General features: G+C 37.8%; 3 protein-coding genes, 1 long non-coding RNA gene and 1 other non-coding gene across 7 annotated transcripts; 2 read left to right on the forward strand and 3 right to left on the reverse strand.

The window, feature by feature from the left end:
* Positions 1-2,102: 2,102 nt before the first annotated feature.
* Positions 2,103-3,315, reverse strand: LOC110156667 (adenosine 5'-monophosphoramidase HINT3-like). 2 transcript variants are annotated; one of them, XM_055160048.1, is made up of 5 exons: positions 3,157-3,315; positions 2,965-3,082; positions 2,812-2,881; positions 2,604-2,730; positions 2,103-2,278 (listed from the first exon to the last, which is right to left on the reverse strand). In XM_055160048.1, the coding sequence occupies exons 1-5, from the start codon at positions 3,241-3,243 to the stop codon at positions 2,231-2,233; spliced, it is 450 nt and encodes a 149-aa protein (XP_055016023.1). In that variant the 5' UTR covers positions 3,244-3,315; the 3' UTR covers positions 2,103-2,230. The 2 variants fall into 2 exon arrangements, with proteins under 2 accessions (XP_055016023.1, XP_055016024.1); XM_055160049.1 differs by having other exon boundaries at positions 2,103-2,274; positions 3,157-3,310.
* Positions 3,316-4,077: 762 nt separating this feature from the next.
* LOC110155685 (adenosine 5'-monophosphoramidase HINT3-like) lies at positions 4,078-5,898 on the reverse strand. Its single transcript, XM_020919841.2, has 5 exons — positions 5,327-5,898; positions 4,950-5,067; positions 4,654-4,723; positions 4,439-4,562; positions 4,078-4,296 (listed from the first exon to the last, which is right to left on the reverse strand). Exons 1-5 carry the CDS (start codon positions 5,393-5,395, stop codon positions 4,237-4,239), a joined length of 441 nt encoding a protein of 146 aa, XP_020775500.2. The 5' UTR covers positions 5,396-5,898; the 3' UTR covers positions 4,078-4,236.
* Positions 5,899-6,154: 256 nt separating this feature from the next.
* Positions 6,155-18,147, reverse strand: LOC110157052 (nuclear receptor coactivator 7). Of its 2 annotated transcripts, none has more exons than XM_055160047.1 (17): positions 18,103-18,147; positions 17,140-17,302; positions 14,767-14,918; positions 14,062-14,129; positions 13,866-13,973; positions 13,704-13,772; positions 13,456-13,581; positions 12,897-13,081; positions 12,120-12,274; positions 10,773-11,360; positions 10,518-10,689; positions 9,993-10,137; positions 9,610-9,732; positions 9,329-9,481; positions 9,159-9,254; positions 8,838-8,911; positions 6,155-7,684 (listed from the first exon to the last, which is right to left on the reverse strand). In XM_055160047.1, the coding sequence occupies exons 2-17, from the start codon at positions 17,175-17,177 to the stop codon at positions 7,549-7,551; spliced, it is 2,388 nt and encodes a 795-aa protein (XP_055016022.1). In that variant the 5' UTR covers positions 17,178-17,302; positions 18,103-18,147; the 3' UTR covers positions 6,155-7,548. The 2 variants fall into 2 exon arrangements, with proteins under 2 accessions (XP_055016022.1, XP_020776964.1); XM_020921305.2 differs by lacking the exon at positions 18,103-18,147 and adding an exon at positions 17,722-18,061.
* On the forward strand, positions 17,227-20,362 carry LOC129410941 (uncharacterized). The gene is made up of 3 exons (XR_008633067.1): positions 17,227-17,472; positions 18,379-18,473; positions 19,407-20,362. It is a non-coding gene; the product is annotated as an uncharacterized LOC129410941 (long non-coding RNA).
* On the forward strand, positions 18,382-18,453 carry trnae-cuc (transfer RNA glutamic acid (anticodon CUC)). The gene has a single exon. It is a non-coding gene; the product is annotated as a tRNA-Glu (tRNA).
* Positions 20,363-25,000: the final 4,638 nt, after the last annotated feature.

Genomic DNA, 25,000 nt, shown 5'->3' on the forward strand with positions numbered 1-25,000 from the left:
TATTGTCTTTTTTATTTGTTGCAGTTCATGTTTATTCAACTATTCTAAGTATTAAAAAAAAGGCTTACTAGGATTAGACTGTTTTGGCATAAAATTTTAATGATTTCTGTAGCCATTATCACACTCTTAACCTCAAATAGCTGAGAATTTAGCCACAGGCAACACACGTTCCACAAGTGAAGACCAGCCAAAACACAAATGGATTAAAGCTCAAAGGCAATGGCAAGTTTGTGAAAACATATACTGCAACAGTTATTCTTACTGCAGAAGGTTTACAGATCCTTATTGGTCAGCAAAGTGAGTTATTTTATGATATGTTCATTTTTTAGAGATCTAAAGTGATATTTAGCACACACTGTGATGAAGTGACAGAAGTAGATCAAAACTGAACACCACCCCTCTTTATAATGAGAAGACCTATTTTTTAGTGTAAACTTATCCTGTAGTCAAGTTCATGTTCCCATCCCTGAAGGCCAAAAGGCTGAAATCAGTCTTTCCCACAGTCCATCACTGTAATATCAGCACTAAAAGCAACAAAGGAGTTCTGACAAAGCATTATTACCATTCAGGAGTTCAGTCTATTCTCTGTACTGCAAACAGCTTTGAACACTATTGACATACAGTATCTATGAACACAAATCCTACACCAAAACTTTTTTAACATTTACATTTTTTATTAATTACACTAGACTTTGATCTAATGAGGAATTATAATGTAATAACATAATTTATTACACGTGCATTATCAACAGGAATATATTGCACAGCTGGCCTATCACGATGCAGCTTGCTTCATGCAGCAGAAGGGTGCACAGGTACTTACTGGCATCATGTTGGAAGCTGTGGCAGGTCAGAACCAGGGGAGCATCAGTGGAGGATGTCGGTGCGCCTCCACTCCTCTGGGACACCGCTTTACTCAACCAAACCTCTTCTGTGGTCTCCTTAAAGTGACAACCAACAGGGCCTCACTCTCTCTGAAAAGCAGACAGGGGTCATGTGTTACTCAGAATACACATACAACTACTGCTTCATACTAAGAGATTATTCTGAATTTGTCTAAGGATAATTAAAATCTCATCCAGGCGTGGCTCTGCGTTGCTCCTGCTACAACTGGGCCAATGGCGAGTGAGCCAGTGTAGCTCTTACCGCACCGCCACAGCGACTCATTACAAATGTGCAATGCACGTCTTTATGTCATTATCAGTAGATACTATGTTATTATACTCACCAGTGTCAGGGGCGAAGCATTGTCCTCGGCTGTATATGAGCTGCTGTTGAAGGCACACAGGGTTATCCGAGCAGCTGTCCACTGCAGCTAACGCTGTTTCTGCTGTTAGCTGTGCTAGCTGCTTTGCGAAGTGGCTAATGGACGGTATGCAAGGCGATCACTTCGCTCTCGTTGGCCCTTTAACTTGCAGTGGTTGCTCATCGGTCCTATTTCGATGTTTTAATTTCCAGTTAACCTGTCCCATGCAAACATCGCCACAAAAATGTAATTCCTTTCTATTTATTTAATGAAATCCCCATGGTTAGCAGCGTAGCAAAGCGAGTTGACGAAAATAAAATAGCTGGATTCCAGTTGTTGACTGTAAAAGGGGCGGGGCTTCAGCACGTCAACGTAAAGTGTCAAGAACCAAGCGTCATTATCCAGGTCAGTCTGGACCATAAACTGTATATATAAACTGGAGACATTAAACACGTAAATAGTCTAAAAACTATCGTATGGATGAACAATGAGACATTTCTATTCCCTTCATAAAGTTTATTTAATATGCTTATTTACTCATTTAATCACATTAGATCAATGATACGTACAGTCAACCAGACCTAAATCTACATAATAGATACATTTGAACAAATGGCCAGATTTGTCCAATTTCAAATTGTGTGTGTTTTATGAATATAAATACCAAAGGATCAGTTTACCATGCAACATACACTTAACTTAGCTCTAGGGTGACACCAAGTGGTGCAAATGTTCTGGAAATGTGTTATGTTCTCTGCACGTTTTAAAACATATCCCGGTAGTTAACAGCTGAGAAATTATACAATAATTATAACACAATGATTTCAAATAAATGTATCAACCTAAAACAGACACATTAATGGTAGATGTCAAATTTTATTAACATAAATAATAGGTCTTATACTGTAGGCCTATAATATATGCACTGTTTGGAATGACAGCTCTATAAAATAACTGTAAGAAATATTATTCCATATAGACTCTTCATTTTACTTTTCCTTGTGTCTTCAGCTGAGAAAGCACGTTGTCTACCTAAAAAAAATATAATATCAACAGTAGATGTGACTTGTGAATCAGTTACTAGAGAACTTCTGCAATGGTGTCAAGAGTTAGGGGAAAAGGCTAAAATATTTACTGGATCGGTCAATCCCATTACACACACCAAATCTCTCAGATCTATTAATGTCTTGATCTCTAACCCTCAAAAATCAACAGATAGGAGAATCTGATCAAATTAAACCCTGCCTTATTAAAGAGCAAATAAAGCACATGATAAAAAGTGTGATAAATGCTAAAAGTGTATTATTAATCTATTTAGTTGTATAAATTTTGTTCAGTGCATGTGAGCTATACTTACAGTGATAAACCAGTGAGACTGCGGCCCATAGCGAAGCATTGACTTGTGACTCATCTGACTTCCTGGAGCCAAAACGTGAAGGTGGAGGTGTGGCACTGATGAGAATGGAGGTACATGAAACCCCATCCTACAACATTCATTCAACTTGGTCAGCACTACCATTAAAAAAAGAGAAAGGTATACCCAAAGTAAGATACAACCAACCCACCTAATATCATCTAAATCTGAAACATTGTTCATTTGTAGAATCCTCATCCCCATATCTTTCATTTGTTCCACTGTAAACACATAACAATTGAAATACAGATGATCATGTGACATTGTTGACAACAAGGAAGAGAAGTTTAAACTTAAGCCCCACCAAGTTTAATGTGGTCAGGTTGTAGTTTCATACAATTGTCAATATGTTTATTTGAAATGATGAGGTAGTGATGAGTGGCCCCTGGCTTCAAGTCACGAAAACACACCACCTCACAGTCCTGCAGAGATCGCTTATAGTGACAAATTGCTTACCATATCTGTGATAAATGAACTTCGCTTTCTAGCTACTTACGCTCATTAAGATTTCCGTATCGGTCAGGTTGTTTGCTATGTGACAAAACTTACAATCGTCTTGTACAGGTGCTCCTTGTGGCTCCATTAAAAACACCGATAATGTAAAGTTTGGGCCATGGGCGGATCCGTCATTGACGCACGCATTCCGTGTGTGGCGTTCAAGTGTTCCCGTACATTTGCCATCGGACTGAAATAATTAATTTTCTTACATGGCAGGTTTTCTCGCAAACGATCTGCTGCATAAGATAGATAAATTATTTATTAAATGTATGGAACACGTAGATAAAATTCCACTCTAGATGATCACTACCTATATTTTTCTTGTGTCACATACCACTATCTTATCTTTAAATTTACATATTGTAACGGTCAGTATTACATTTATATTATTATTGATACTGTAATACTTGATTGCGCCATCAGGTGGCGCCCCTTTTATTTTCTATTATACTGTAAGTCACAGGTCACAGGTCACTCGCTTGTTGCGGTGCTGTGTAATGGACCATGGTAATGGACACACACCTCTGTGCTCTACAAGTCAAGTAATGTGCGGTACCGGTGTTAAACGGACTATTTCCTATTTCATGTATGATTCAGACTTAGCGCCGTGGAGACCTGGCATAGTATGGTTTCTAAATGTGTAATAAACCAAGTATCAGTGGAAATCAGTAAGTCTCGCTCTTCTCTCAGCTATCCCAGAGCACATGTTAAGGGCTGTAGCTAGCGCTCTCCGCCGGATCACTACCACACGTTACAATATTGACATTTATTGTACATTAAAGCCTCTTAATACAGCTATGACACATACACATAATGTTAGCTAGGCCACTTCTTGTTTTGGGTGGGCAATATGTTAGTAGCCTAAGATGAAATATATCACTTTTATCCTAAATGAAATAAATATGGAATCAACACAGTATTTACGGGAAATATTCTTTAATTCATTATAAATTAGGTATAAAAGCTTAAATCTCACAAAATATGGAAATATTGCATTACTACAGTCGGTGCCCTTGCTCGGAGTATAATCATATTTGCACGATTCTAGCATTTGTCTTCATCAATATCGTGTAGTCCTTCAGCCAGGCCAGCAGCAGCATGTTTCAACTTTGGACAGAATTTTCTGAAAATGGTCAGCCTACCAATAAAGAAAAATATTAAACTAGTATAATTATTAATATGAACTACGTAGTTGCCTGACAGATGGACCATTGTACATGGTCAAAGTTTGTTAACTTGCATACCTGCCTATAAAAATACACTTGGTGTGTTTTTCTTACCTCTATAAATCGTTCACCAGGGGTGAATTTATAAAGCATATACTTTGAAATCTGATTTAAGGGAGCAACTACATGAAGATGGAGGTGATCCACTGAAGTGTATGGAGGTATATGAAAACCCAACCTGCAAGAACAATAACAATATAGTAGTTTGAGCTGTTATTTCAAAATGTAAAGTCAGTTATTTATTTCTTTTTTATTTTTTGCTTACCTACCTAATGTCTGTCATGTCACTAACCCCTTGTTCTTGTAAAACAGCTTTGCCCAATTCAGCCATTCTCTCAACTGAATGTTAAAAACACAAGGGTTATTTTCAAGTAAAAAATAAATAAATTAGGCTTACATTTTTGCTTCTGATACATGGGAATTAGGTCATAGAAAATGTAGTAGTAGGCAGTTGCCAAGCAGAACTATAAGCCTATTTGTTTCATGGTACAGATTGAGAGAATATTTCACTTATTCTAAACTAGTGTCAAGACATTGTCATAGAATAAAGAATAAGGAGCAATACCAAGACTGCAGTGATGCCATTGTAAAGACTGACAGCTGACAAAATGTTCTTTGGGTATAACAAGGTAGTGATGGGGGGCAACAGGACAAATGTCTCGGAAACACACCAATTCTTCATTCTGTAAAAAGAAACAAAAAATCAAAGTCACACAAATACATACACTTCAGGTGGTCATTGAACTCATCACTGTACCGTAACGAAACCAAACTATTCGCCAAATACATGCAACGACAATAAAACAATGGATCTATATAATAAGATTATTAATTATTAGTAATTTATTACGTATTACCTGTGAGTAAAAAGGTTTTGACTTGGGCCATGACTGTAAAGTGAGGATATAAAGAGGATGATAGGCTACTACAAAAGAGAATTACCTGTTTAAGGATTTCTGTTTCTTTGTCTTCGCCTTTTGATATTATGCAGAAAATACAATCATCACCCATTTAATCTGTCGATGTAGGTAAACAATATAATCTCTAACTTTAAATGTTGCTAACTATCACAAAAGTTACGAGTTCCCCCAATGTATTCCTTTCCAGCCATAGACTACTTCCTACTTCGTAGATCGTCTATTGATTGCACCAGAGATACATGTAGAGCACCTGCAGAATGCAGAAGTATCAGCTGATCATACCGGCAGGGAATGTTGATGAACACGTAAACCTTGCTTGAGCACAAAAAACATGAAGAATGAGTGGGTCAAAGGGTCAAATGATGGATCAAAACAATGTTTGGCAGATACTTTTCAAGGATCCAGGAGGTAAGTAGACTAGAAAAAACTTACAGTAAAAGTCCTTATTGAAGCAAAGCGGACATGCGGACGCGTTTGTTCCATAGACTGTATATATTTTTATACAGTCTATGGTTTCTACCATAAAGTGCTCTTCTTAGGGGCAAACATGAAGATTTAAAATAACCACCAGGTGGCCGTAAAAGTAAAAACATGGTCACGTGACTAACTCGTCATCAAAACACATTAGTATAACACGTGACAATAAAATAATGACAACGGAGAGAAGACAAAGGAGAGAGGGCCTACTTAGAAACATCAAATTAAAAGGACATTTGCTGGCTACTCATAGTTGTATCTACTATATGAATATGATAAAAGTCATGGTATTGCAGGTCACCCCGGAAACTATCAGGGGTGGGACAGACTAAAAATTCAATGTGATGTCAATAGTGAATACAACTACATAGTATGCGTTATAATTACCATTTATTTGGCTTAAATGTGGTTGCAGTAACACACAATAAATAGATTCTTGGTGATAAATCACACCAATTATGGATTTACAGGTAATACTTTGAGAGCATTCACAGTCACAACATTTAATAGCCACAACAACAAAGATCAGTTTAACATGAAGTAATGAGTAAATAGTATGGCATGTATGATAATAGTATCGGCAGTATTGTTTTCATGCACACAAAGTTTGTGTAAGTATCCCATTAAAATAAGTTCTAGCCTGGCATAAAATAACAACAGCCCAAAAAGTAAACTCAATAAGCCAAGGTGTGGTTGTCAAGTCTCCCTCGTGTTAGTGAACAACATTCAGTGAAAATAATTTAACAAAAAATGATTGAAATAAGGGCTTCAGGAAGGAAAGGTCAAAAACCCTTTAGTGCAAGTGACACAATAAATCTAAAATTGGCTGCACCTTTGAACAATATTAACTACAAAATGGAAAGATGAAGTGTAATTTTGACATAATACTTAAGTGTAGTGCTTGTTGAGTGGCGCCAACTAGTTCAAAATCTAAATGCATTTCACATTTTCATAAAAGTAAGACCATAAAAAAACTGAACACTCTTTGTAAAAACGGAATGTAAAAATACAATCTAATAAAAATAAAAACTTGAAAGAGCACATCTGCAACTCACTCAGTCATTAACAATCTGCTTAGACACTCTGGATGCCCCAATGCCTTTGGAGGAACATAAATATCCTTAAAAGGGAGGATTTTAATGTAAACAATTCCAAAATATCAAACTAATTGGATGTGAATGCTCAGAGCTTCAAGTTTTAAATTTGTTGTATAGTAAAGCAAAACAATGCACCTCTCCAACTTCCAAAGTTTGGATATCAATTCTGTACAATTTGAACATACAAATTATATAAACAATAGTGTCTATACATGAACACACAGCTTGTTGGACAGCTTATATATAATTTGGTATTTACAAAGATTTTACCCTTATCAGTAACAAATGCAGACTGGCCTCAGTGTTTCCCTTTTGGCCCTAAAGAATGGTAATCTTTTAACAGGTAAATAATAAGGCGGTCTGCATGCTGGGACAGCTAGTGGTGAAAGTTAAGGCAGTCAATACAATGTGAGGACAGCGTCATTTTCTCACATCTTTAACAGCAGTCTAAAAATCTCAATTTACATGTAGATTAGGCCCACTTCAGAATCTTACATTTTTTCCAGCAAAGCCTGAATCATCTTACCTTTCAAAATGCACAAGCCTACATTTACACAGTCACATTTTCTCACAGAATAGCAGGTGTATTTTGAGATAATGTGGTTGGCTCCATGTGGTATAAGAATAGATCCAGTGATGTTGAAACTTGCGGGTAAGACCTGTATTGATGCTACTCAAAAGTCCAGACCTCCAGGCTGTGGATGTTGAAGTCTTGTTGAGTGGAAAGTGGTGGGTTGTTAAAGGTTGCACACTTAGTGGTCGTGCCCCGGTACAGTTCAGCATCCAGCCACAAACCAAGCTGCCCACTAGAAAGAAAAGAGGAGCCAGTCAATACAACTTGTAGGGTTTGACACAATAACATATTTCTTGTGCAGCTTTAAAGATGCACTATGCAACCTTTCTGGTGGTGAACTGGCTTCCATAGAGATGTTATTGCGCTGCATGTTTCACAGTATGGCATTCAACCATTCACTGTATAAAGAAGTGGATTAAGGGAGTGTGACGTCACCCATATCATTCGGCTCCAGTCAAATGAAGCTCACAGAGCCTGGCAGTTATGGGGCAAATTTGGAGCAGAGTTCCATATTGGGAACAGAAACAGATTTTCGGACAAACTGGCAAAATAAAAACACCAGGATTATGTAGAGTGGGTTAATATGAACATTTTAAGACTAAAATGAGGTGCCTGACAGCAGCAGTTTCAATACAAAGTGAATTGGAGCTGGAGTCGATGGAGCCAGAAGCGCGCTCATGGTCACTTCCTATTTGGAGTGCAGAGGACTGTATAGGGCAGGGGTGTCAAACTCAAATTCACAGAGGGACAAAATTAAAAACTGGGTCATGGGTCATTAAAAGTCATGGGCCAAACTAAATATTTATTGAAAATTTTCATTAACATCTGCATGTTTTCTCTTCTTTTGGGATGAAATGTTAAATCTTTTCTTATTCAAATAAATGTTTAATAATAGTTTTGCTTAAACACTGAATCCAGAATAAGCATAATATAAAATAATAACAAAAATTTACATAAATAATGTCTCTATAGCCTATCTGTAGCCGACGTGGCCAGCTCTAATAAATATTTGATATGATCTCGCGAGCCAAATATAAATATATCGGGGGTCAAAGTCTGACATGTCTGATAAAAGGCAAATATAGTCCAACTCATCTATCTTACATTTATCTCCTTACATGTATTCTTACTGTGAGTGGTTTCAGCTGATAACAACCCGACCTGTAACTTGGCAGTTACCGGATGGGCACTATGGAGATAGATAGGTCTACTGCCATACTTCGGAACATTCCAGACAAAGCAATAACATCTACATCTACTAGGTCTACTGCCATACTTTGGAACATTCCAGACAAAGCAATAACATCTCCATGGAGACAAGTTGGTGGCAGACCCTCCATCAGAAAAGTTACATTGTGAACCTTTAATTGCTGACTTGTTCATACCTTCCTCCTCCCATCTGCAGAGAGTCAATATTCCCTTTGACGAAATAAGAGTTCTCTCCAGTCCAGCGATACACCTGAAAAAATTATGCAAATCATCCATCATCAGATCATCAATATTCTTATTTTTTTGAACCACTAGAGGTAGATATAGACTGCTGCCTAACAAAACATCACAAGGGCTGCAGTTTTAGAGATGCTCTGACTGACAGGTTCAGTAATTACACACACCATCACATTCATAGTCATAGTGCAATTCTGAATCTATTCTCTTTGTATTATCAATAGTTTAAAATTACATGTAAACATGAAACATGTACAAACCTTGATTTCAGGGCAAAAGCTGTAGAGGAACGTTTCTCCAGTGCCATAGAAGCTGTCAGTAACTCTAAATGGATGTGTCGAGAAAGCTCCAAATATCTGAAGAAAAATAATGAGTATATTTATTTTGCCTCTTTAAAACTATTTATCAATAGTAACATTTTTCAGCTTACTTGGTGATCCATATCTTTGATGACTAGTAACACTGGACTGTCCACATCCAATAGGCTTCTGTATAGTGTCTTTAGGCTTGTCCCATGTTTCACAGTGCTATAGGCCAGTCTCCAAGGGTAACCTTGCACCCGAGCTGGTAAACGGCAGGCGAGCTGGAGAGCAGAATAATCAGATTTAAGTCCTGGAGTGACCTGGTTATCTCCGTCTCTACATGCCTGTCAATAACTGTTTGTCAATAAACCTCACATGGTAACTCCGCAATGATAAAAAAAAGACCTACTTTCTCAATGTGGGTGTCTTCCAATAGGTCACTGCTGTCTGTGAGTAAAGGCAGCACATCCACGGAGTCAGCATCACAGCTTCCGAAACTCTGCCTACGCTTGGCCTCATTAATGGTGATTATCTAGAAAAGAAATTAATTAAAATTAAATTATGAAGGGTTTATTGTGGAACAACCAGTAATGGATGCAGTTGTAGTGAAAGTAACAGTGTAGTAGGCAATGTAACGCAGCAGAGTATATTTGACTGTACATTTGCATAGTTATGTGCACTTAAATTGTAATAAAAAAATATTTGTCTTGAGAATACATTCATTCATTCATTCATTCAAAATAACGAATAAAGGATATGTTCCAGATGGATGAGTATCACAAATGAACTCACCTCCCAGCTACAAGAAGCAGGGTCACCAAAGAAGTTGTCAATCATATCCAGTTCATCCTTCTCCACCAAAACAAAGCCCTGCTCCCGGGCCTCTTTACCATAGACATCAGACCACTGCACAAAGAATGAGTACAAGTGGTCTACCCTGTAAAGCAAATTCACAGAGAGATAAGTATTTTCATATTTTTAACCCCAAATAGAAGAATGTTGAGTTTATATCAATATATAGTGTCTATGTAACTAGTCCACCTGCTTGTCTTGTATGAATATATTACTGCTTTGGCTGGAATGTTCCACAATGTTAAATGTTAACCTGATCTATCTTGCATTTTATTAAACTACAGGTGTTTTTATTGCTAAAAACAACATGCATTCTCACTGTAAGGGGGCTCCGCAGATCTGTCCTGTAACTTCAAGTGAAATACTACTACTACAGAACATTCCAGGCAAAGCAACAACTCCTCATGGAGATAAGAAAGTGGCCAGAAAAGTTACATAGGGAAACTTTTAGCTAGTTTTATATACCTTTCTTGAGGCACAGCAAACCAATATTCTGGTTGTCTTCCCCAGCCTCCCAATGTGTGGGCAGGGCTTGAGGTTAATCCACTAGTAAAGGACTTCCTCATTGGCTTTCCCACTTTAAAGCACAGAAACATGGGTGGATTTTTACTCTTCTCCTCGGATGACAGAAGCATGCCTACAACAAAACCATAGGGACAGTTAGCCAATGTTCCTGTAATGTGCTGAGTATATAGTTTTCTTGGATTACATAATATAGACCTTCAATTGGGGCCTGCATCCTCTGTAGCAGCCACGACTTCACCTCTGCTTCATAGTTTTTCTTCCGTTTCTCCTCCTCACTGAGTTCATTTCCTTCTACTGGCTTGCTTGCTACTTCCTCTGTTCTTTCTAACGATTTTGGACTCATTTCTTGAACATTTGACAGTTCCCCTTTAGTAGAAATTGTTTTTTGGTCTGCCATATTCTCTTCAACTTCCTTCACAGAATCAAGCTTTTCATGGTCCACAGATTTGACATCTTTGGCTTCAGTAACTTGTTGACTCTCACATTTCTCAACCTTTTTTAGAGTCTCTGATAAAGATTGGATTGATCCATCCTCAATGGAGCTGTTCTGAGCAACCCCTTCATCGTCGTCTTCTTCGTCTAACTTCCCTTTGGTTCCACAATTTACTGGTTTGTCCTGGATAGTTGAGGTGATCTGTCCTCGGGGCTCATTCTGATCTTCGCCTTTGTTTAGAGTTATAGATGTCCCTTCTCCATCCTCAGTGCTGCCATTTACAGTAGGCTCCAACTCTGTGAATCCTTCATCCGATGGGGTCTTCTCAGTTTGATCCATGACTGTATTAACTGATACAAAACAACATTAAAATGAACATTATTGAACCTAAACAGAAATAATAGCACAGTTTTGAGTACTGCTTTGTAATAACCAATTAACTATTGACATTAACAAACTAATTAGCCTTAATAAAACATAGGCAAAAAAACAAAACATCCTAATAATTTGGCTTAGCAACGAACTACTTAATTAATACTCAAACCCCTTATGATTCAGGCTTAGTAACCACTTAAAGGTCCTATAGTACACAAAATGGATTCTTGTCCACTTTAAACAATGTTATAATGTTGTTACATCATCAAGACATACCTGGAGTTGTGTTTTGTTTCTGTCACACACATTTGAGTAAGCCTTTATTATGAGCCTGTCTTTGTTTCCAAAGCTCAAAATGCTCTATTCAACCATGTGTCATGTTTAAGTTAACAGCTACCTTCTACATTTAGTTCAGTAGAGATTGGCATTTCCAGGTATGAAATCATCTGAATGATTCTAATGAAGATATATGGAGTTTAAAAACATAGTTGAACACTTCATGTATTACCACATGACATCTCAAGGTGGAACAGTGTTTTCTGTTTGAAAGAACAAACAACACTATGTATGTTTGAGATTAGGAAATAACATTATAACATAGATCAAAAAATAGCGCAATATGGACACTTTAACTATTTGCTCTTTATGAATTAAGTGTTTGTTTAGGCTTTATTAAGGCTAATTCAAGTGTAATTATTATAAAGTGTTACCCATCTTTGTGGTTAGTTACACACCAGTTTCTGATAGGGTTGAATCGATGTCGTCCAAAACAATAGGTCTCTTTGGATTCTGAGCTTCGTAGCGACTAAAGGGGTTCAAGTCCTGTTCTGAAGGAAGCTGCTCCCATTCCCCAGGCCTGTATACGGGACAAAGATCCTCAGGTCGGTCCCTATCAGGTCATGCAGCACCACACAGCACACGGCACAGGATGGTGGAACAGAAATGAGGAACAGAAAAACACAAATTCAACTGAAATTTAAAAATGGATCAACTTAAAAACAACGCAAGATGATGACAAACATAAAATACAAAATAGACTGGAGTACATAATCCATGTGAATAAAAAGTAGTTTTAAAGACAAACAAGAGTGTCATATAGAAAACACACTAGAAAACAACAAATGCTTTCATATTAATCAAATAATAATTTCATATTTCATATTCATAGCAAATATGTATTATTTTTCTAATATCTTTCATATTAGAGCCCCACTCTCCATATTAGATAACTACTAAAATCTTAAACTTTTGTATGCAGTTATTTTTTCTGCACTATTTTGGTTATATAACCCAATCAGTTTATGTGTATTACTTGAACCTCCATTTACAAGCATATTTTAGATTGCACATTTCTGATGGATTGCAAAAATATGGTCTGTTTATAGTCATTCAGAAGATGCACAAATAAAAGTCTATTCTAGGACAAAAAAAATTAAAATAAACTAAAACAAAACAAGAACCATGGAAAAGTTGCACAACAAATGGGGCAAAATACTCCATGTGTCCCTTACGATGGCAGGACATCCTTGAGCCTCATGCGGGACACATCATTGTACAAGGCCACAGAGACCACCTCGTCCATGGGGCAGATCAGACCGTACTCCTCACAGCCGTGCTCGATCACCAGGGGGTCCGACTTATGAGGGTCGAACATAATGTTGTTGGGGGTCACAATCAGGACACCACCCACCACTCCCTACCAAAATAAGAGCCTCAATGTAATTTAAATATGAGAAAGAGAAGTGTTGTCATCATAACATTTCACACTTGAGGAAAAAGCATGATCACAAGATGCCATTTTTGATACAATGATAATAAACTGTATAACTCTTAGACAATGGAAAATAAAAAGTTATTTCTTTAATTTTACCATGTGGTCTTAGAATATTTGTGATATAGATCAAGACTATTCAACTATTCTGGGAAGGTGCAATTTTGTCTTATTTATGTGATTTAATTCAGTGTCGACATGCGTTCAAATAATCATCCAGCTTCACTACTACTTTTAGAATCAACTGAGTATTGATTTTTGACAACCTTACAATGGAGTATCATACAGTTAATTCATACCATGCCATCTGTGAAATATTTGCAGCTCATTTTGATAAATTTAACAGTCGCTGGGCTCTCATCTTCTGAATTTGGGGAAAGTTCTCGCCGGATGGAGTTAACCGTCCTGCAGTCTGTGAGGCCATCCTAAAACACCAAGCAGATGTTAGTTCATTCAACATGTACAAATAGATCCTTAATTTATTAATATGCAGTTATTCACATTTTTAGATATTCATGATACAATTATTCAGGTGAATATGACTTACTTGTGATTTTTCAGTCAAGTCATTTGATGAGTTTTGGTCCAACTGGCTCAGATCAGGAACAAATAATTTCTGTTATGGTACAATACAGTAAAACCCAAATTTAGCAGGATGGATAATGATGTTCAACAGTGGCTTTTAGTTTGATGTTAATGCAGTATTTACCTGACCAGGATAAACACTACGAGAGAACAGTTTATTTAACTGGACCAGTTTGTTTGGCGTGATGTTAAACTTGAGAGCGATACTGTTTAGGGAATCATTTGGTCCAACCTGGAACAAAGAAGTATTTGTGATATGTTCATATTTTATTTATACAATTTCTACAAAGGGACACCATCTTGTGCTTGTGCTTACTTACAATAAACTCCACAGTTCCAGGAGGCCTTCTCTTCTCCCACTTTGACTCATTAGTTTTATTGCCACCATCTACAGGATAAAATACACTTCATTATGAACTAAATGGGGTTTTAACATATAGTTAGAATGGCTGTTATCTTAAATTACTCCAAAATGTGACCTTAATACCAGATAAGAGCCAGTCCTATTTCTACAAATATAACAAACATAACAAAGGCATTAGTTAAATGTCTCTTATAGTGTGTTATAGAAAGGCAATAGCAAAGGAGCACAAGAACACCCCAGTAACACAAGTCAAGCTTAGTGAACTATTATATTGTGACTGCATCAATATATTCTAGCCAACAATAATGAACAGTACAGAAAGTTTGCACAGCTGTCTGCTTACTGAATGTATGAGAGGCAGCTGATAATTACACTGCTTTGTTTAGTGGAACAAGTGAGGAGTCATATTACAACATAAAAGTCCATTGTAAAATTATGAACAAATTCAATTAATTTGTAGGTTTAAAAAGAATAAATTATTAGAAGACCAAATGAACATCATTGAACTATAGTTGGATAAATTTTTGGCCATATTGCCACTGTCTTCTATACACTCTATATTATTTAGTACAAAAAAGGTGTAAACATGTTGTGTGAGTAAAGAGTAGATTAGTAATAAACATAGCTTCGTTATAGGAATATATGAGTAAATGAGACTTACTTGAGCATGCCGGTGGCTTTTCGGATATCATCTGTGGTTCTGCCATTTTGTTTTGGTTTGTGCCATTGGTCATATCAGGACAGGAGATGAGGGAAGGTTTCTGGTCATTTACAGTTTTCTCCAGCTGTTTGAGTTGCTTACGCCTCTTCAGCCTGTTTCAAATCCAGAAAACGGTGGTAACAATCAGCTACAGATGATCGAGAATTTCTCTGAACAATTTTTCAGTGATAGCTGACAACTTAAGGTATGACAAATTTCAACCGATGTAAAATTTCCAAACTAGCCTAAATACAACTTAAAGGTCCTATATTATGCAAAATTTACTCTTGTTATTGTGTTTTGTTTCAGTCACATGTTTGAGTAATACTTCATTATGCTTTCTACATCTCCAAAGCTCAAAATATTCAGTTTCACCTTTATGATGTCACGAAGCAGTAATGTTCAAATTAACAGAACCTTTTATCTTTAGTTCAGTAGAGATAGACAATTCCAGGGCTGAAATTATCCAAATGATTCTAATAAAAGTGTATGAAGTTTAAAAACAGACTGGAACACTTCCTGTATTACCATATGATATCACATGTTGGACCCCGTTTTCTGTATGAGAGAAGAACTCAGCCTAAATATGCAGGGGTTTGTGTGTTAAACATGTGAGAATAAAACAAATCACAACTCCAGGTATGTCTGTGATGAGGGAACAACGTTATAACATAGATTTTAAAAAAAAACTGCATAATATGGGCCCTTTAATTTCCAGACTAAACAAACATTGTCTGCAGATAAGCATATGCAATGTCTGACCTCCTGACCCAAGAAATTGAGCCTTCTTCACTCAACCTATATAGTTTTAACACCACATAAATTACTTTAAATGGCTCACAAACTCAAATTTATGTGGGCAGTATAATAACAGAATAGTAATAAACTGTATAAGCGGTACGTCACTGTCAAGTCAGCCTCATTAAAGTCAGTTTTTGCCGTTATAGCATGTGATTTACTGATGTTCACTTCAGCTCTGTTGCATCAGCTCTAATGGTTGCTCCATCATTAATCATTGATAGTTTAGATATTATGCAATACCAGTTCCAGTCCAGACCAGACTGTTTTGGGGTGCATAGAGGGGTACTACCGCAATGCAGCTGCAGACAGCTCAACAAAAGTAGAGCACTTAAGGATAATGGATCTACTGTATGAAGTCTATAGTCAGTGAAGCTTTAAGTGTGGGTTTGTTGGAGGAAGATAAGGACAAGAGACAATCTATTATGTGTCTTGGTGCAGAGGATTTTTGCTGCAGGCCAAAGTAGAATAAAGGGAGAGAAAACAGAGGCACCTTTAATGTTGAAGTAGTTAATGGAAATGTTGGAGCAGGTCGATAAGGCTGCAGACAGACTCTCCCAGTGAAACCCAGGACACTCACATCTGGTGCACAACTCAGGAATTCACAGAGACACAATGTACTTCGGCAGGGCATTTGCAAGAATCTGTACTCTCTCCTGAAGTTTGAACCCTTCAGATTCTAATACCACTTTATTCTAAATGGGAACAGTCTCGCATACATACATAAAATATTTTGATGGAAAGGTGAGAGAACCAATTGCTTCTGTTTTGATCTGCTACTTCTCAGTCACGTTGCATTTGTAAAAACACCCAAACGACAGCAGTGGTTGGCCTTATATAATGAGCTGCAAAATGTTGTGGTCTAATTGTCCGGAAAGCAGTGAACACATGGTGATAGGAGGAGCAGAGGGAGCATGTGCTGGAGCTGAGATGACAGATAAAGTCCACTTCACTTCCTGACATGTCCCCATGTGTGCCAAAACCAAAGCAGAACACCTGAGTATATTACAAAGTGAGAATAAAACATGTAGTACTTAAATTGCTGATTAGAGACAATATAAAACATAACACTTGCATTAAACTGATCGATTTTCTCATGACTAATGTCCTAGATGATGAAACAGCATCTTTCTTCAAAATATCATAACTTCCTGAAGGCAAGATGGCTGTGACCAAAAAAACAAGAATCATTTCAACCTTGAAAAAATATTAGGTACTCAAAGCAGCAGAAGCACCAATTTTTAACTACACAGGATGTGTGACATTTTGAAATTCATCATCAGTGTACTGGACATGATCCCAAGGAAATATGATATCAGCCCCAGGAAATTTGATGCTCATGCAATTTACAAACCATTAGAGCAAAGCTTTGGTGAAGACAATGTAACCTAATTAAGAGCATCAATATTTTAAAAAGATAGTGGACTGAATTGATAGTGAAGGTTTAGTAGGTTTAGTTTAATGATACTTTTAGTTTTAAAATAAAAAGAAACTCAAGCAGACTATGTAATAAAATTGTATTGTGTTGTCACATACCTCGCAAAATACCCTGGCTTCCTCTCGATCTTCTCCATCTGGCCAAAGGGCTAAATGTGCACTTGGGCATGCAGGGCCATGCAAACATCCACACGCTCCAGACCAGGCCCAGCAGAAAACTGTGGGACAATCGGCCTATGCCTCACACTTTTTCGTCCTTGCCCTGTATAAAACAAACGTGTATATGATTGTATTGTCCTTGGGGTCTTTTTCAACAACAGATTGACGCAGCTAAAGGCGTATTACGCATGGCGAAGCTTTGGCAAGGCACGGGAGGACGCTGAAAGCCTCACCATCTCAACTCATTCATGATCTAACATCGGCTGCCCAACAGTATGGAAAATACACACCGCTGCATGACACATCTGACACTTTAGCACATGTGGTATGTTATGTAACAAGGCTAGACCACACATTTAAATCTACATTTTGGGGGAAGAGTGTGTAATGAGCGCGTGCGTACCTAGCTACCGCAGCAAAATATAGGGAAATTGTTGGAAATCCAAATTGCTATTTTTATTTCTTTTTGTCTAGAACATTACAAATATTTTATAAGATGGAATTTTCAAAAGAGCCCTTTACCTTATAGACTACATGCTACATTTCTCGCATGTAGCAGTCGTAGATCCACCTTCAAGCTCAATGCTCAGTCCACGTCCACCAGACAGGGCTAAAAACAGATGGAGTAGCTACTTATGCTAGGAGGACATTCGCAGGCTCTACGGTCTAAACGCAGTAAAATATGCACCGATCAAGGTCCACCGTTTCAGCTGATTTGACGACAGCCTTCGCTCACACTAGCTAGCCACTTTGTTTACAAGACAATAGCCACCTGGTGGATATTTTACGCATATTACCCCGGCAGTGATTCTGGTAAGCTCTATGTGGCTTTATCTGCAGCTGTGCTGCATCCTTGTCTCTAGCAAAATAAAAAAGCTCAGGGATTGTTTGTTTTTCTCATACCTCAAGTGCATCCTTCTCCCACAGATGAACATTAAAGTGGAACCGCTCCCTTAGGGCGCCCTCTGGTGTCAGTTTCTATGTAAACGCACACGTAAACAAAATGCCTTTAGTGGTTTAACTAATCTATATTTACTGATCGTATAGCGATCAATAAAATTACACCTACATTTTTATCAACCAATCCTTTACAGATACAATTTAAACATTGTATGTCACGAACCTGTATACGTAACTGCAATATTAGAATAATACTGTACCTTTTCCCGTGTCTGTTAGCCTTCCCTGGTGGTCTAGTGGTTAGGATTCGGCGCTCTCACCGCCGCGGCCCGGGTTCGATTCCCGGTCAGGGAACTAGCTTTTGGACCATAGAGGTATGTGTATGTTTAACTTTAATAAATAAATAATAATGTTTATAATTGAAACTGCATTAATGTTGATTTTTTTTCCATCTACAGCCGCAATACATTAGCTGTCTCCTTATGACTTGCTGCATTTTACAGCAGCTGAAGTGTATGTAGTCACAGGTTTTAAAATGTAACAGTAATCACACCTGGACCTTAGCTGCTGGTGTCCTAACCTGCAGAAAGAGGACACATACAGTTTTTCATTCACAGTATATTGACAGTCCATTTCTCATGTGAAAGCTCAGAGTTTCATCCACTGAGCTGCCGGTGCTAGTTTTGGTAGTCGATAAGACAGTTTAGATTTGTCAGTCATCAACCACAACACATAACATTAACAAGGATTTGACCTTCATGCTTAATCTTAATTATTAAAAATAATTACAGTTGTTATCATTTTTTAACAAAAATCCCTGCATAAGTTTCTGCATAAGTGCCACATACCTGCAAGAAAAGAACCACAAAACTATATCAACACGTCACTTTCAATAGGTAAAAAAAAAAGGCACGTAAATGTAACGATCCAACAATCACACCACTAGATGGAGACATTGTAATGCAACTGAGGTCAAATGTGATGCGAGCAAAAAATGGCAAACCCATAGACTGTATATGGGAGAACCTCAGCACAGTGTTTTAAGTGTGAGATAGCATTGCAGTGCTATTTCAGTCAGGCATAATTTTCTTTTTGAAACCTAATCTTAGTTATTTAATACAATCATATAGTAACTGGCAGATTTCACATTTATTTATTCTACAGTTTTACATTACTTTTTCATTTGAGGAGCTTTGTTTCATATGGCCCTAGGGTGGACCAGAGACTCTGGCAGCAGGGTCTGTGACTGGACAGCACTGGTTAACCAGTTCCTGCCTGACTATGTATCTTGGCTGTTATTTTGACAGGCACTATCAATGTGAGAGGAGAGATAACTTGTCTTGGGGATCGACATGGCGCCGGTGTGTCCGTCCTCTGGCCTGTGCAGACTTTCACCAACACCTTCCATACTCTAACCCGCTGGAGCAAAGGATTATGGGGCACGGTGAAGATGAAAGCTGAATTAGAGTTGGCATGTGTTCTGTTATGACAAATCTCCATGGGCCAATTTTTTACACAGTACTTTATAATTTTACAGTACACTAGTATTTTTAGACCAAACCTAAGCATTTCTGGTCATGCCCGAAGCCATTTGTGTAGGAGTAGCCCCAATTTATAGTATTTAATAAAACTAAAATGATGAGTTATTGTAAAATTTGTCCTTCCCTTAATTTCTTCAAGATGGGGCTTCAAATGCTGTAAAACACACTAAACGACCCTAATCTCCCCCTTGTCATATGGAATCTGTACACAGTTTAATTATTTCAGACTATAATCTTTATGGTACTGTCCTGCTAGGAGCCACAAAGTATAACATATTTTACTATCACACATAAACATTATTACTGCAACAACCAGGTATAATCATCTATGTTCATCAGCGCTTTTGGTCTGGTGGTAAAAATACAACAACAATCTTATATTTTTATGTAAAATCACAGAGATTTGACCCACAGCAGGCCTTGAGTAGATTTCAAATCATTTTTGTCAGACGTCAAACACTGGTAGCTTAGACTACTTCTTCTGATAACTTCAAGTACACAATGAAAGCAAGATGTCACTATACCTAAACAATGAAAAAGCATATGTCACACAAATGTTAAGTGATTAGAGAAGGTATAAGATTTGTTTGTATTCTGTATTGCACAATTACTAACCATTTGGTGGTCCTTGTTCTTTTTAAACATGTTATTATCGCATTTGATATCTTCCCTAAGGCCAAGGTTGTTTCAGTTTCTTTTCTTTTGTGAACCTCTGCCCTTTGAACAATATTAATAATGGTTATATTAGCAAGCAAACTTAAAAATGCATGTCTTCTTTGTTTATTTGTGTTTGCTACAATACAAGTTGTAATTATTAAAAACATATTATAGATAAAATTAAATTCACTTATATGGTATATCTGGTGATAGTTGCTTCACTGGTGGTCTATGGGTGGTCCAGACTAAATGAATGACCACCTACTCAGGGTTACCATAAGGTTACTGACCCCCTCTGCATGCATACACAAGCACATGCTTTCTAGTTGACCGCTAGGGCAAGAAGCAGCTTCATACTGTATACCATCCCATGCCACACTGTCAATCTGCACCGTCAGCTGAGCCACGGCAGCTAGTGACCTTTGACCCACGGACTGAGTGGCAGACGAAAGGTTATCAGTAACGGGGTTTTGGCTTTTTAGACTTTAATGGTCAACACTGGGCAGGGACGATGTCGAAAATTGGAAAATAAAATAGTCTAAATGTTGCTTTTGAGAGCTATACTGAATTAGGCTTTCTCTTATGTAGCCTATGGTTGTGTGATCACAGTGGGGGGCAAACAGTGGACTGTGTTGTTTACCCTGCTTATCAGAGGTGTTGTAACAAGTTGAGGAGCAAATACGTTGACCCCAACACGCATGCTAAACCCTCACCTGCAAATAACCCCAAGATCTATAGGTAATTTCTGCATCTCATACTAAATGCAGACTTACTACAACAATATATTCTGTCTTTCTGATATTTGATATGTCCAGAGATGATAAAAAGGAATATAATGTTACCAGTAAATCTCCCCAAAGCCTTCTTAACTCTCCTCTGATCACAGCTGCCATTTAAGAGGCCGTATGACATGAAAAAGTACAGCCATGGTCCATCTCATGGGTATGACTATGAGCTGTGGAAAACGGGGCCTATAAATAAGAGCTGTAAATACCTTTATGAATTATGTCCACGTCTTCTCATTTATGATGGTGAGATAGCCCTGAGTCAACTGTTTTTCTATGTTGTGTTTCTCTACAAGGCAAAAGGTTGTGTGTTTTGGGTACTGGCATCAGATATGAAAACAAAATAATATTAGTAGAGTAGTAGTAGTAGTAGTAGTAGTAGTAGTAGTAGTAGCAGTTTGTGTAGAAATTCATTATATGGTTCTTAAAATTACTCAAGTAAGAGTAAAGAGTATTTGAAGAAACTACAACTGAAGTAAGAGTAATTATAAGAGTACATTCTGAACGTGACATCTGATTTAATCATTTGACATTAAAGCAATTGAAAGGACAAAATATTCAATAATGCATACACTACTACTACAACTACTACTATTTTCAAAGTAAATCAAGAATTAAATCAATCAAGAAAGTAGAGTAATAAACAATGTAAAAGCTTTTGTCCCTTCCAGACAGTGAGAAGAGTAACTACAACTGTTACACTGCAAACTATATTACTCAAGTAAGTAGGTAGGAGTAATAATGTCTGAAAACTACTCTGAGAAGTACAATTTTAATAAAACGCTATTCAGGTAATAGTAATTAAATAAATATTACTGAGTCCGTCTCTCCTCTGACTTGCATGCTGCTCTCACACACTCTCACAGACTCTAGTTAGCTTAAGCTAGCGCCACATCAGTCCATCATCGCAGATATGGGCCTGCGGTTAGATAGCAGGTCTGGCGGCGCACAAGACATTTTGTCCACTCTGTCATGTTTACTTATAATGATAAGCTTTGATGGATTCTCTGCAAGCTATAGACGCCACGTTGCACACACCATGTAACTTACACATGCAAGATTGTGCACATAAACATTCTGAGGGAATAACTTGAAATAACCAAATAAATAGAATATATATGCCAAGAAATAGATAAGACAGAATTTATGAATGGTGACTAAACAGATAAGCTCATATAATAAATGACTGATTACACTTGTGTTAAATATAAATTGCTGAGTGACAGTTAAAAGTAAAATGAAAACAGTTTAAAACAATAATGTAAATGCAATAAAAAAAAAAAAAAAGACAACAAATTGTATGAATATAGTTTATGGTCCACAGGTACTAAATCGTCTCTCACACATGATCAATAACAATCTTATCCTAATCAGAAAGTGTCTTGGTGAGGCTTCAATGGGTGCTGGCCTGTGCAGTGTTAGCCTGCTGGTTTATTTTAGCCTGGCTTTGGGCCAGACTTCTGACGAGCCCATTACGACGGATCTGCACCAATTAAAGAGACTAATGAGAGCAGCAGTTTGTCATGTCAGGGGGTCAGGAGGAGGCACAGAGACAGACAGGGCACACTCACTGTATATGTTTATCATACTAATGTGATCTCAGTGTTATCAACCTTTCAGGGTCACACTGAGAGAATATTGTAATATTTACTTTTATTTTAATGAGTGCTTTTTTTTCATTGGTGTCAGGATTATAGTAAGCCTGTCCATGGGTTTCAGAAATATGAAATTAGGACTGTTGCCAAAGCAATTCTTTAAAAAAGTCATGAAAACATATGACAGGAAGCTGAAACCCATGTCTTATTTAAATTACATTTAAACATGATATTAAGTAAATATTTTTTGCAACATACAAAAATCTTTTACTCACTTATAGCCAACACCTGTCTAACTTGTACACCACTAAAGCAACCCTCCAAAATGCAATTTTTGTTATATAAATCAACCCTATCTTAATATAGATATGTAATTTCTTCTATCTCCAAACTCAAGTCCACTTCACTCATTCAATAATTTCAGCTCAAGGCCAGTGCAGTAATCAGTGCGTTTTGGGGAGTGTGTTTGACAGAGAGAAAGAGAAACCCACAACAGAGAGAGGTGGAAGTGAGGACTTTAGCAACAAGGGCCTCTTTCTTTCTCTGAGTCGTACCTCTCAGCTCAGTCAAGGCCGCGCTTTTCTTCCTCCTACTTGGTTGTAGAGGAGGTCAAAGACTCATATACACACTCAAACAAACACATTTCTGAGAGCGGCTGCAACCGTTACAAATCTCCTGCGCCTTATCGAGGACAACTCACTGATAAGTGTGTCTCCACTCCCCATCCGACAAATCCATCTTCCAAAACATCTGACACAAACTTAGCACCGAGTGGGAAAAATATGGGGCTAACTGGCAGATTGATGGTTCAATTCCCTCCCATCACTGTGCAAGAAGCGAGGCAGCACAGAAAACTTGATGATGGTGGGTTTGACAAATACATATACTAGATATAAGAGGTAGTGATAATTAACCGGGTTTGGATGACATGGATTGTGTGTGTGTGTGTGTGTGTGTATGTGTGTTGTTGCTGCACACTTTGGGAGTGCTGCACCTGCAACTAATGATGAGAAAAGCGCCAGCTTCTCTCACTCCCTATGGTCAACCTTGCACCTGATGACCCAAAGCAGCTCACTGGATCTACACATCTTTGACATAGGCGGGACAAATAGTTTCAAAATCAAAGTTTATCAAAAAGTCAGTCAGTTAATGTAAGAATCTGTACTTCTGTACTTTAATTGATAGTTAATAAAAGGCCAACAAGTAAAAAATGCTAGTAACATCTCAAATCAATTAATGTCATGTAATACACAGTATGGATTTGTTTGTAAGACACTGATGACAAACATCTTACTTTGAACAAATACACCATTCCTCAATCGATTTGAATATTTTTATTAAAAACATCTTCATTTTTAAGTGCCTAGATCCATCCACATTGCCACCATGCCACATATTTTACAGCACTACACTGTTTATTAAAGAAGTATTTTGTTTAGTGAAACAGGAAAAAGTACATCTTCTTTCTTTTGTACTCTTAATTCTGTCTAAAATAAATAAATGACTGCATTTTAGTAAGATAAGAAAAGGTGAGTGCGGTCTGGAATGGTTTGAAGTGCACAACATCTGGTGAGCTTTATAAACCCTAGATGTCAGTGAATTGAACTGATGTCTTGGATAGTTTTCGCAGTGTGTGATACATTTGTCATAATTACTTCATCCTCACCTCTGACTGGTGTTTTCGTTGGGAGCGCGCGTGTCGGACGTGCAGGGCCAGTCAGGCGAGGTGGGGTGGGTCCCTGGTTCCCACAGCCCGAGTGGAGGCAGCCTCAGCCGCGCTATCTGCCTCTGTCTCCGGCCCCCCAGCTCCAGAGGGCCCCCTGACGTCAGCTGGGGCCTGATAAGTGGGTGCAGCGCGGAGGCCTGTGGATGGAGCAGAGAGAGGGGGGTGAGAGACGGAGGGATGAGGAGGGAGAGGGGTTACACTAACAGTGGATAAGAGCGTCAGACAGATAAGAGGCAGCGTTGTGTGGAGCCTCTTTTGTTTTCCACTGCTCCTCCTGTCTGCTGCCATCTCCGCTGCATCCTCTGTGTCTTCTGTCCTGTGTCTTAAATCCTTCTGCTCCTCGTCTGACTGTTAAAACAACCATCTATGACAGTCGTTTATCTTCTATGTAATGTTTGCTATTTATTTTATAGGGTTGTTAGAGGTGGGCAATATATTCTATTATTGATAAAACTATTAATGCTGTTTTGAAGATATGGAATATGAATATTGCAAAAAGAGCTGATAAAAAACAAAAAAGGAGAAAGTGTACTATCAAACAGGAGTAAAAGTAATATTTTTTGAGTAATTTTGTGGTTCGTTTATTTAAGGGTTTTA

The sequence above is a fragment of the Boleophthalmus pectinirostris genome, unplaced genomic scaffold (genome assembly GCF_026225935.1).
Source record: "Boleophthalmus pectinirostris isolate CB_2022bp ecotype Guang Dong unplaced genomic scaffold, ASM2622593v1 HiC_scaffold_291, whole genome shotgun sequence".
Taxonomy (NCBI): domain Eukaryota; kingdom Metazoa; phylum Chordata; class Actinopteri; order Gobiiformes; family Gobiidae; genus Boleophthalmus; species Boleophthalmus pectinirostris.